The sequence below is a fragment of the Elaeis guineensis genome, chromosome 1 (assembly GCF_000442705.2).
Source record: "Elaeis guineensis isolate ETL-2024a chromosome 1, EG11, whole genome shotgun sequence".
Classification (NCBI taxonomy): Eukaryota; Viridiplantae; Streptophyta; class Magnoliopsida; order Arecales; family Arecaceae; genus Elaeis; species Elaeis guineensis.
The window spans coordinates 30614951-30628060 of NC_025993.2; the positions used below are offsets into that span (position 1 = coordinate 30614951).

The window sequence follows — 13110 nt, forward strand, 5'->3', positions numbered from 1 at the left end:
TCACAAATAACAAGCTGCAACAAATGCGATCCAAATCAGGCTGCCAGCAGGTCTGGCACGGCATGATGCGCACGTTGAGGTGACGACATGTGGTGCCCCGAGGTTGGGCCCCATATGTCCACCTTCCAGAACACTGGGCCCCACTCAACGGCCATGTAGCCAAGTGCTTCCGGTTGACATACAGCTACAAAATGGTCGTATATTGCACCAACCGAACGTCACCTTCCGCCGGAACACCAGAACGGACGCAGCACCCCCCCGCCCCCATAACATACATATTCCCTCCTAACATTATATAATACGAAACCTAAAAACCTTTAATAATGACCACCATTCGATCTCATGGCGAGAATCTCTAACCGTCCGGCTTGCGGTAACGGATGGACCTATCCATCGGACGGCCAGGATTTACGAATGAGGAACAACTAAGGCAAGGGGGGTCACGTCTAATTTCGACGTTTGGGTCGAGGTCGCAAAGCGAACCACGTACACTAGGAAGTGCCGTAACTACGCTGCCATCTGATGAGAGATCCGCTCACCCCGGTGAGCCGGTAAGCCGTGACGGGATCTCGCTGGGGCTATAAAAGAGCTACAAAGGAACGGAACGGCATTTTCGTCAGATCTGGGTTACTACACACCGAACTCCGGTCAAATCCGTCCATCTGCCCTTCCCTCCCCGTTCCGTCCTCCTCCACCCTACGTCAGTCGCCACGTCATCTCCCCCCCGTGTATTTATAGAACCTCGCGTTCTATTGCCCCCGTCTTCTCCCGTGCTTGTTTGCTTTCCGAAAGGTCTTCCATTTCTCTTGCTCTCTCTCTCTCTCGTGAAAGGGAGGGGGGAATCTTTCCAAGAGGTTTTTCGCGGTGCTTTTGAGGGGTGGGAGGAGGACTCCGGCGATGACGACGGCGGTGGCAGGGGCCGCGGCGGCGGCGGGAGCGGTGCCGGAGGTGTTTGCTCGGGACGCGATCTTAGCGTGGTTCCGGGGGGAATTCGCGGCGGCGAACGCGATCATCGACGCTTTGTGCGGGCACCTGGCGGAGATCGATGGGGGAGCAGAGTACGAGGCGCTGTTCGCCGCCATCCACCGACGGAGGCTGAACTGGATCCCCGTGCTCCACATGCAGAAGTACTTCTCCATTGCCGACGTCGCCGGCGAGCTCCACCGCGTCGCCGCCCGTCGCCGCGCAGCCGCAGAGGAGGAGGCGGAGATCAAGAAAGCTAAGGAGGAGGAGGCGGAGGCCCTGGCGATGGAGGAGAAGCGCGGCAAAGATTCTCCGAAGGAGGAAGAGGTGGAGGAGATGGAGGAGCAGAGATCGACATATGACGTCGGCGTCAGGGACGGAGATTCCACTGGAGATTCCTCAGATCGGAAGGTCTCCGAAGAAGGCGGAGGCGATGGTGGTGAGTAATTTTTTAACTGAGTTCCGTCTTTTTCCCCAAATTTTCTTTTCCATGTGTTTAATCTAATCAAATTATTTCGTATAGATTAATTAAAAGAAGGTTTAGATCTCGTTTCGTTATTGGTTCGGTCGGAGAGATCCCGGTTAGCGTGGAACAACCTTGTACCTGCTTCGGCTCTCCTTCAACCCAAGGGTCCTCCTAACCTCTCACTAATCTACTCGACGGAGCTCCGAGATCGGACGGCCGTGGTTGCTTCTCGCGCGTCCACCTTGTTTTTAGTCTTCTGGAAGGGCCAAGTTAACGGAGTTTCCAACCCGTGAACGGAATCACGGACGGCTAGCATGTCGAAGTCCTCTTTCCTATCATTGTCTGAGATTCGCTGAATAATGCACGGCTAAGCTCCTTATTTTCTCTCTCTTTGTAAAATTCCAGAGAGAGAGAGAGAGAGAGTAGACGGTAATAATTAATAACTTAATAAATTTGAGGGACTGTATCAGGAAAATAAATGGTTAATATTTCTTTTGGACGGACTGGGGTGGTGTACCGGTGTGTTTGGAAAGAAGAGCCGGAATGCCGAATTTAGTTTTGTCGTCTCCAGAGCCAGAAGGGGTGCGCCACCTGCTGTTGAGTACTTCGAGCGGCTTAGGCTGCGTTATTTCTCGCCACGTTTCCTTTTGTAATAGGTGCGTTATAGCGGGGCCGGAAATCTGAGCTTGTTCTGGTTCGGCCTCGGCGTGTGTAGAGCGATATTTGTCCGGAGCGGCTACGTGATGTGAGCCGTCGGATTGCGATCAGACGGTTGGTGGGATGGGCCCGGGTCTGGTGGGAAGGGGGGGTTAAGTCGTGGCACGTGTCGAACAACCTGGGGTCGACCCCGCCGGAGGTCCTCGCGGCGTTGTTAGCCGTTCCGTTGGGAACGGCAATCTCGCTGAGGGGCTGTGGGCCCACCTTTATTTCCCCCAAAATCGGTGAAATTGGTGACGATTACCGAGCATCGAGGCAGTGAGACCTTAGAGACATAATGTGAGCCGAACAGGGGTTTATGGGTCCCATGAACCTGAGAGACTGCTTCACGGCATTTATAGGCAGGTGAGTTTCACCTACACGAGCACGTTTATGTAGCAGATGTGCTCCTTAATTGATACATTTAAATAATTAAATGAATAAATATGATGCCCAAACTTTCACTCTCCAAATAGGAATGGGAGCCAGGTTATATATGAATCTGGACCTTTTCACAACAGGGTCAACATCAGCCCAAACCTGGTCTGTGGGAGAACCAATATGGGGTATGGTAACAGTGTTTGCTGAGTTGGCACATGTTAGAATATGTCAAATATGATCATAATTATTTGTAGGTGGAATAACTAGCACATGCTATCATTGACTTTTCTTTAGCAGTTGCAGATACATGGTTATACGCTTGTAATAATTTAGTGCAATGCAAGTTCATAGAATTCTTATGTTTCACTTGCCAATGCGAAGAGGACAGTTACTTTCTGATACTAAATATTTGCTTTGTTATTTCAATTTAAATTGCAAATCCAAAACTATGTTATTGTTTATACTAAGAAAAAAAGTACATGGCTCCTTGCTTTGATTTTGTATAATTTTGAACTGATTTTTTATGCTTCCTGCATTGAATTTTTTTTTTTTTTTTTTCTTTTTGGAGAAAAGAAGTTAAGAACTACAACAATCATCATGGATTTGATATAAAGTTGAATGTGGTTTGCTTTTATTTTTTACACTTGTTTTTTTTTTCTTGAATTGGTGCATGATTTAACAAATTTAATCAAAAACTGTTAACAGATTTTCTTTGAATATCTGATTTTTGTCTGATCATAGGATCTCACGGGGAAGAAACTTCTGTGGAGCATGTCCAGATATGCGCTGATCATGAGGACTTTGTGTCGCGCCCGGACCGGATCAAGATCTTGAAAGGTTTTGTAGCCAAGGAGGCAGTAAAAGGGCATATGGCGAGTTCCATCTTTACATCATTCGGCAAACTTTCTGTGTAGAGATGAAATAGAAGATGCCGTAGGAATTAGTTGTTGTTCAGTTATTGATTTTTAGTTTTTCTTATAGAATCAGAATTTACTAAGGGCTTTTATAATGCACAATCAGGTTAATGTCGTGAAAGGTCTGAAGCTGTATGAGGACATCTTCACAGATTCGGAGCTTCTGAAGCTTGCTGAATTTATAAATGAACTCCGTCTTGCAGGTAGAAGGGGAGAACTCTCAGGTCAGTTCGTATTTTCAATTGCATTTGCTCGTCATATGTTGTTGTTAAGAATAAGCTAGCAGGACTATAATGTTAAAAGAGTTTGTTGACAGCTATTAAAAGTCATAGGCATCACTGTTTTAATTGAAATGGACTCGGATGCTATTTATCGTAAAATTAGGATGCTTTTTTGGGGTTACTGTTAACCATTGAGGCCATGGGAGAACATGTCAATTTGACTCTTTGGCTTAATACTTAAGAGATGAATGCAGTCAATTGTAGCAATCCTTGCCATGTCCCTTTTTTAGCTAGGCTCTTTCTTAGTTGGTTATGGTTTCGAATGGTTGCTCCTTGCCTCATGCTTAATCCACAACCAAAACTTTCCAATTACCATTCTTTTCTTCATAATAGAGCCTAGTCTTCCTTAGAGTTAACTTGTCTAGAAACTCAGCACCAATGCTTAGAACATTGAGATAAGCTTAACAGAAAGTGCAAAAAGCTGCTCAATCCTTTCCAATTTCCATGGAGCGTGCTCGCTAGCCAACTCCAAATTGATGGAAGTTAGCTTGGATGAATGTTGCTGCTTTCTTATTTGAGGTTTTTGTAACATGGTGGATGAGTATGTAATTGCTATTTTTTGTACTTGATTTTCACATGTTGAGATATGCAATATTACATGCATGATTGCGATTGTTACTTATGAAGCATTACATGATCTCGGAAATTTGTCCTCAAATTGCTTTGCATCTTCACTCGGCAGATACTAACTCAAGTCAGTTATCTCAGATAATTTGAATAGATTGTAATGCACAATATCTCAAGACCATCCTCTTTTCTGGTTATTGCCACGCTTGTGGATAATGATGCACCACCTGAAATCTCAAGACAGTGCCCTTACAAGGTGTCTGATAATGCAATATAATCTATTCAAATGTAACATGTAGTATTTTCCATTGATTTAAATCTGAAGTGTCTGTGCTGCAATAGGATAATTTAGGGGTGCAAGACTGACTGACTTGCCATAGATGCTGGAGGACCATCATTCAGTTAAAGAGAACTTACCATCAGACGGGCCAGTACTAGCACCAGAACAAGTTTGATGCATTTGATCACTTCTTAATATAATTATCAGAGGCTTTTTTAATTTTCAATCATTTTTAATTTCTTTTTTGCTGTACGGTCGGCAAACACATTGGCATGGCAGGTGACTGACACTTCCACCAGCATTGGTACTTGAAATGTCGGGAGGTACATACATGGCATATCAGTGTTTGTGTGCTACTATGATTATAAGGATTTTGTCATATCAAAATAACAAAAACATGATAAGTAGGTTGATGCATAATGTTTTTATAGGGGTATATTTAGTCTAGATGATTTGTATTTGCTGAACTTTATTGTGCAAGACCATAGGAAATTTCTCATGTGGGCAAGCATTTGACTTTTTGGTAATGAATCGGTCCTTTATTTCTTAATTGATGTACATTTAATATAGCACAAGAAGCCATATTTTTTGGGTGATGAATGATAGAGGCATATACCAAGGAAATGCAGTAACTACTCATGAAGTAACCAGGAAACTACCACTGGCTATTGGCCATCACCATCAGTCATGTCTAATTTTGTCCTAGCCAACCCCATTTCTAAGTTTCCATAATTAATGACAATCATGAGAAGTTCCATTGGACCTCGGTTTCTGCAAATTCTGTTGTGTTGTTTGATTAGATTAGCAGAGGGGGAACTTTATATATGGGCGGAAAGGGTAAAATTTAATGATTTCAAATATTTATTGGAGTCTTTAAATGCATGTAATGGAAATACTAATGGAGTCACGCTGCATATTGAATCAAGAGAAGATCACCCTAAGAGGAAAGACAGCCTAGTATGCTCTAAATTGGTTGAGACTGCATGGTAGAACAGTTCACGAATGTAAAAAATGGAGTACCAGGACTTGCTAGGTGGTTGGGAAATTAATGACCTTAAAGCAAAAGAAGAAATCCGACTGTACAAAGTTTTAAATCAGAGGCAAGTTACCAGACTGATAGGAAACTAAAATTCCGATTCAAAACAAAAGTTTCAGAAATGTGAAAAGGAACTCGTAGGTTGGTAAGGAAAGTCATGACAACACTGTTCTCTAAGACCCTGTATCATAACACAGTTCCTGAACCTAAAATAAAGAGCACCATGACTTGGACCATAACGTGATTTGCCATGGGAATTAATGACTTGGCACATCTTGAATAGGAAATCCAGTTATGATTTACGTGATCTAATTAATTATATAATTAGAAACTTCTTCTAGATACTAAATTGATAATGCATGTTCTGATAATTCTGGTAATTTCCAAAAGTTCTCTTCATTCAACAAAATTGGAAATTTTTTCTCCATGCTACTTAGTCCTTTTTGTTTTGTGATATAAGCATCAAAAGTTATGAATATATAGGAGTTGACAATTTTTATGAGGTTGTTTCCATGTACTGCATATATAAATAAAATCAAGTATATATGATATTATGGATGCCATGTAAGATCTATTTATCTGACCATGAGATGTTGTTATTTCTCACCAATGCTTTTATATTTCTGCGCAGGTGAAACATTCATTTTCTTCAACAAACAGATGAAAGGGAACAAGAGAGAGATCCTTCAGCTTGGTGTTCCATTGTTTCAACCAACTAATGAGGCGGCATCAAGTAAATTCTATTTTTATGAGTTTGATCCCTATCATTCTACCTTTATCATGTTTCTTACAAGATTGAATCCATCTTAGTTATTCACCTAACTTTATTTACATCAACACTTCAATTCCTTGATAGATGGGACACATGTTTCTTTTATGCTGTGACAGTCATGCATTTTGAATGTGATTATTGTTTTTCTTAGAATTTATGTTATATCTCAGTCTTTACATAATGTAGCAACTTCAATCATTTTCTAAACTATCCAATGGTACCCTTCTTGTAAGATAAATGATCCTCTATGGTGGTCTAATTTAGCATTATGAACTATGAAGGAATGCATGCCTGTGTTTTATGTTCTGGTATTAATTTTGATTTTCTAACATGTTCTAAGTTTAGTCCATCGATTTGATAAAATTGGTTGGATTTCAGGCTAAACTGATTATCTCTGGAACCATGTACCTAGTGAATTAGTTGGGTGTTGGAACAGTAGTGAAGTATGTTTTGGATGGATTTATTTATGATAATTTCAGTGATGTGGCAACAGTTTACCCAATGTTGCTGTTCTCCATTGCATGCTTTAAGTAACAAAGTTTTCTTTGTTGTGCAGGCAATATAGAACCAATTCCCCCAGTCTTGCAGACTGTCATAGATCACCTAGTTCAATGGCGTTTAATACCAGAAAGCAGAAAACCAAACAGTTGCATCGTCAATTTCTTTGATGAGGTATCTCTGTCTGAAATGTGTCTGGCGTAGAAAAAGCATCCTTTATTTAGTTTTTGAATCATGAGTCCCCAAAACTAAGGTTCTTGTGGGCCTCTGCAACTCATTCTGCAGGGTGAATATTCACAGCCATATTTCAAACCTCCACATTTGGACAACCCAATCTCCACACTTCTCCTTTCTGAGACAACAATGGCTTTCGGACGGATGCTTGTCAGTGACAACAATGGAAACTACAAGGGCTCCCTCACGCTTCCACTGAAGGAAGGGTATGAGTTGAATTAAACCTCTCAGTGATATCATCTACATTTCTTTCTTTCTCTGTGATATGTTATGATCTTATGAGGATTAGGCTATAAGATTCATTGACTATTTGATTCTGGTGTACAATATAAGGGTATCATTGTGCATTGGTTATCTAATAATTGCTTACCACTTCATAAGGTTGCCACAAGAATCATGCTGGTCAGTTTAAAACTTGCACTTAACATGACTGATGTAGCTAACTAATTTGCAGGTCACTATTAGTGATGCGTGGGAACAGTGCAGACATGGCCAGGCATGTCATTTGTGAATCCCCAAACAGAAGGGTGAGCATCACCTTTGTGAAGGTTCGACCTGCCGATGGCCAAACCGATTCTTCTACCATGAGTTCGCCAACCAAAGCTATGACCCTCTGGCAACCTGGAACCCCACCACCACAAAAGGTGCAAGGTGGTGGAGTCATTGCCTATGGGCCTCACAGTGTGATTCCAGCCACCTGGGGGGTGGCTCTTCGTGCTCCTGTCGTCATGCTGGCACCGCCCCGTCCCATGGTGACGAGTTCTGGTAGGAAAGTGTCGCGCAGTGGCACTGGGGTATTCCTACCCTGGACAGTGGGCCCCAAGAAATACACCAAGCATCTCCCACCTCGTATTCAGAAGAGAAGGCTTCCCTCGTTGCCACCCCCACTAGAAGCACAAGTGTAGCCGAGGCCCCTAGTTTCTGATGCCAGTGTCATTCTGTGCGTCTAGCTGCAGAAGGATAGTATATGGTTATGAAACAAGTCTTTGGTTTGGAATTGTCTTCAAAATAGAGTGATGAAGGTCTTGTCTCCCAGGGCAGAAGTATTTTCCTTACAAGGTGAGCTTAGGTTATTATAACAAAAAAAAAAAAATACAGGGATCAACAGTTTCTGAGTGTCTTCGCTGGAGCTTCTTTGTCATGGGAGTTTGTTATGGTTGTCACCAAGTTATGAAGGTGTTGTTGTTGCAACAGTTTTTTAGTGTAGCTAGTTTCTTTTAGATGGATGGTTGACCGCCATGGTGGGTAGAGTTTAGGAAAGGTCAGCTGAGGGACTTGAAATCCCTCCAGTGAAGGACAAAATTTTGTAATATTTCTGTTTAGTTCTATTCTGCATAGATGAAATTTCTTGTCTCATTTATCTCAGTTCATTGATTCAAGAGCTCTTAATGTCGAATGCAGTGCGGTGGTTTTTTAGTTTGAATTGAGATTCTAGGAGGAAAAATATCAGTTTTTAAGTGAAAAAGCTGTTGTTGTTACAAATTAGTGTCACGGACCGGGCTGAATGAGACTTAGAAACTATGAACTTTATAGTGAAGATTTCTACCACACACAGTTTATGCACTCAGAAGGTGCTGGAAAGATACCGCAAGTGGCTTCAACTTCTACCACTGTGATCATGGGGTTTATTTACCTTCCTCTGTCACTAGGCCAGACTTTTTCTTACGTATGTTATAGCAGTAAATGAATGAAGAATTTTGACTTCACAATTTCAACTACATCTTATCAACGGCTGTCAACCAAGCAACTCTCCAGCTTTAGCATCCTGGCTTATGACCAGCATTGAGCGCTTGCCGTGAAGAATTATAACCTCACTTGGTTTTCTTTGCTTCGGAAGGAGTTTGTTCCATCTTATAATCCTAAAGAACCCACCCTAAAAAGGAGAAGGCGAGCATAAAAATTGACCTTGTGGATGTAGCCTTTTGCTCATATTTCGTCAGAAATTGAACTGTAAATCAGATAACCTGAGTCTAGACTGAATGTTGGTTTGCCATGAAAAATTATCATCTCTGGAGCTGAATTTTTGAAACTATCATGTTTAGGACTGATCATTTCAATAGAAATTGTAATATAAGCTTTTTCTTCATGTTTTGACCCTTCGTAATTTTGTGGGATGGTTGCACAGAGCAAAGTGATAATGTCGATAAGCAAACGAAGCACTACCAACCAGAACAAATAAATCTGTTTTTTAATATCCTGAAATTTCTTTTTAGATTTTCCAAGTACAAAATTCCGTTAGAATCAAGTAGATTATAGCTGCTTTATCATATTAGTGGCATAATATGATACAAAAATAGAATTAGAACCAATGTAGACTTATAGCTGCTTTACAATATTATAGAGATAGAATTTTTATCAAATTTCTTTGCTTCAAATATGCGGCTAAAGCATCCTTAATAATTTTAATTCTACAATGTCGTATATAAAACCAGAGAAAGAATTCAGAATTTCGTAATCTCGAGATTCTTTATTGCCAACAAAACCCAAGAACAGGGTTTACTACCATGCTTCAAACAAGTTGCAAGACACGCCCCTAGCTCCAAGAGGTTCCACCAAGCAGGGATTGACCAAGCAAATGGGCAATAGCTGTCCGTCTGCCCTAGATTTTCTGGGTTAGACTCCTATGAAGCACTGTGTAAAAATAATAACTGGCTACTTTGGGGGCTATGGGCTAAGATGCCAATTTTTGCCTACTAACCGCGGCCGGTAACTCTCTCAGATTCAAGGCAAAGATGCCTTTTCAGACTCGTTTGGCTCATGAAAAGTGGAGGAGAGAAGAGGCAATCTTTAAAAAGTAAAGAGAGATTATTTTGTTTGGTTAGAATTTTAAAAGAGAGAGTGATTTCTCACATTTCATGAAAAATGGATATCCACAAGGAAGGAGTTTTAACACTTTCCATGAGATGAAAATTGATGGTATTTTTTTCTTTCCACAAATATCCTTTTAAGATCTATGACTAAAATTTTATAAAATATTAATAAATGGTTAGAATGAAATACCGAATAGTGATATAATATTATTTTAATATTATCTTAATATTTATATTAATATTACAATATTTATTATATTATAATATTATTTTAATATTTACACTAATATAATATTTTTATTAATATTAAAATAATATGTTATATCAATATATTAATATTATATTAATATGATATTAGGATTATATTAATACAATAAATTATTATGATGTAATGTTATATAATAATATATTAATATTAATATTAATATTAATATAATATTAATATTTATATAAAGTTTAGGAGCAAAAAGATATGATCTTATATCTATTAATAGTATAACAGGTACTCTACATAGTTTTCGCAAGAAGATGGATGCTCAACCAAATATAAGCTATTTTGCAATAAGTTATTTTTCTATGATCAACCTGCCAAAATTCTATTTCTAAAAAATAACTTCTCAAAAAGTTACTGTGCGAAAAGAAAAGTTCTTTCCATAACTATTTTAATATTATCTTAATATTAACATTAATATTAATATTATAATATTTATTATATTATAATATAATTTTAATATTTACACTAATATAATATTTTTATTAATATTAATGTAATATATTCTATTAATATTTAATATTTATATTAATATAATTATATTTATATATTAATATAATATTAGAATTATATTAATACAATAAATTATTATGATGTAATGTTATATTATAATATATTAATATTTATATAAAATTTAGAAATAAAAAGATATATTTTTATATCTACTAATGGTATAATAGGTATTTTACATAATTTTTTTAAGAAGATGGATGCCCAACCAAACTGTTGTCCAAAAAGATAGCAATCCAAGAAAGAGGTGAATTGAGTTCTTTAAAAATTTTAATTAAATTTGAAATCTAAATAATAATGTATTTCAATTTAAGCTATCTTAAGTAATTACAGGGTGTATGCAATTTGCAGCAGCAAAATTAAGATATAGGAGAAGATATTCAAATATTAAAATAATATGAAGTAAGAAAGAAAAGTAAGAAGGCAAAACACAATACAAACATAAAGCAATTTATAGTAATTCGACGCAACCCCGCACCTATATCCTTTTTCCAAGAGCCCCTTAGGAATTTTACTATAATATTCTTGATTACAACATGTTTGTTTTACTCAAAATCATAAATAAATCCAGTTGATTTTTTAAAATCATCAACCACAATCTATACATCGATTATTTTTTAGGCTTACAATCAATCCAATTGATTTTATGTGCTCACCAACAAAAACCTACAAAATCTAGTTTCGGACTTAGATGGGCCCAATCCCCAAGTTTCTTTCCTCCTAAGAAACTTATAAAAGAAAACAAAATACAATATGAAAAGTTTCAGCTCGAAACAAAAATAGAATTTAAACTCAATAAAGTTCGAAGAAAAAATTGATGATTTGCTTTTTGAAGCTTGATTTCTTCCTCAAATAAAGCTTGAGAGGATGTGGAAGAAGTTGGTGATGATTTCTCTTTAAAAGCTCTCAAAACTATGTACTCACTCCTCTCTTTTCTCTCTTTTTCAATGGTATTCAATGAAGCTCGCTCAAATTACTGATTTTTCTCTTTTTGATCCATTTAGTTACCTTCCCAATTGATTCTCTAGCCTTTTGTAAGTTTGGAAGTGGCTTGAGAGTGTATTATGATCGTTGGAAGAGCTGGAATAGCTATTAGAAGTAAAAACTAGCCATTAGAAGTAGTGCAAAAAACTAGCCGTTAGTGCTATCCCAAGCCTGGGGTTAATTCCAACTATCTTGGAGTCGACTCCAGATCTTCAAGGGTGGACTCCAGTTACAGTTCTGAAAATATAGTTTTCTATCTTTTTTGAGAAAATTGGTTTGAATTAACTTCGAGCTGACTTGAGTCTATGCCAGTCTTCTTCTAATGTGCCAGAGTCAACTCAAAACCTCCCGAAGTCAACTCAAAACTTTTCATATCATTTTTCTTCATATTTTAGCCTTCCAAACTTAAATTTTTTAGCCTAAATACTTTCAAATGATATTTACTTTTTTTAATTTTATTTTCTTCATAATGAGTCATCCAAACTTGTGAAAAATTATTCTTTTGAGTATTTTATCTTGGTATCTTGAAAGGATTTCTTCCAATGATGTTTTCTTCATTAAGAATACTTTAGAAATCCTATATCCACTCTTAAAACATATGATTAGTACCATAATTACTCAATATTTTATTATCATCAAAATCAATCATAGGATCAACAATCTCCTCTTTTTTTATGATGATAAAACTTTGAGTATATGCACAATAAAAAAATAATGTGTTTTAATTAATTTACTAATATAAATATGAAATGAATAAGTAAATACTTGTAAATACTTACTTCATGAATATTACCATTATATTCAAGAGTGCATATATCCAAAATTATATTCAACATAACATTCTCATTTCATATCATTTTTTCAAGCAAGCAAATGAGTATCTTAAGCATAATGAATCAAATGATTAACTCAAGTATTTCAAGCATATAATCATCTCAAGCATATACTCAAGATAACTCTCTCTCTTTTTGACAGTATCAAAAAGTACAATGAAAGAATTAAAAAAATCATCAAAATCAAGCAAAGACTCAAATCTAAAGATATTCAATGTTTATAATTTGATTTGAGTTTTCTCCCTTTCAAATTCAACTTAAGTTTAACTTTCAAATTCAAACTAAGACTTTTAAAAATATAGATGCAAAAATACCTCTCAATTTCAATTAAAAGTATTTTGGACTTTAAAGATTCAATAAAGATAGATTTTTTCGAATAATATAGTCTTAAAAGTACTTCTCTCTTTTTTGATACTAAAGTAGATTATTTAAAAACATATCAGAAGAGTTTATCTCAAATAGTATAATAGTAAAAATATAGTCATAAAAATACAGATTTGAGATATAGCATATTTTTCTTTTACCAAAAGAGAAAGCGATAGAATTTAAAGTAAAATCAGACTATTTGATACCAATTATGAGAATTATGATACTAAATGTGATAATATTTTTAA

At 37.3% G+C, this 13110-nt stretch overlaps 1 protein-coding gene across 1 annotated transcript; it reads left to right on the forward strand.

Moving 5' to 3' along the window:
- The first annotated feature begins 616 nt into the window (after positions 1-616).
- On the forward strand, positions 617-8453 carry LOC105032859 (RNA demethylase ALKBH10B). The gene is made up of 7 exons (XM_010907438.4): positions 617-1402; positions 3248-3378; positions 3527-3644; positions 6216-6317; positions 6913-7028; positions 7140-7294; positions 7543-8453. Exons 1-7 carry the CDS (start codon positions 898-900, stop codon positions 7991-7993), a joined length of 1578 nt encoding a protein of 525 aa, XP_010905740.1. The 5' UTR covers positions 617-897; the 3' UTR covers positions 7994-8453.
- Positions 8454-13110: the final 4657 nt, after the last annotated feature.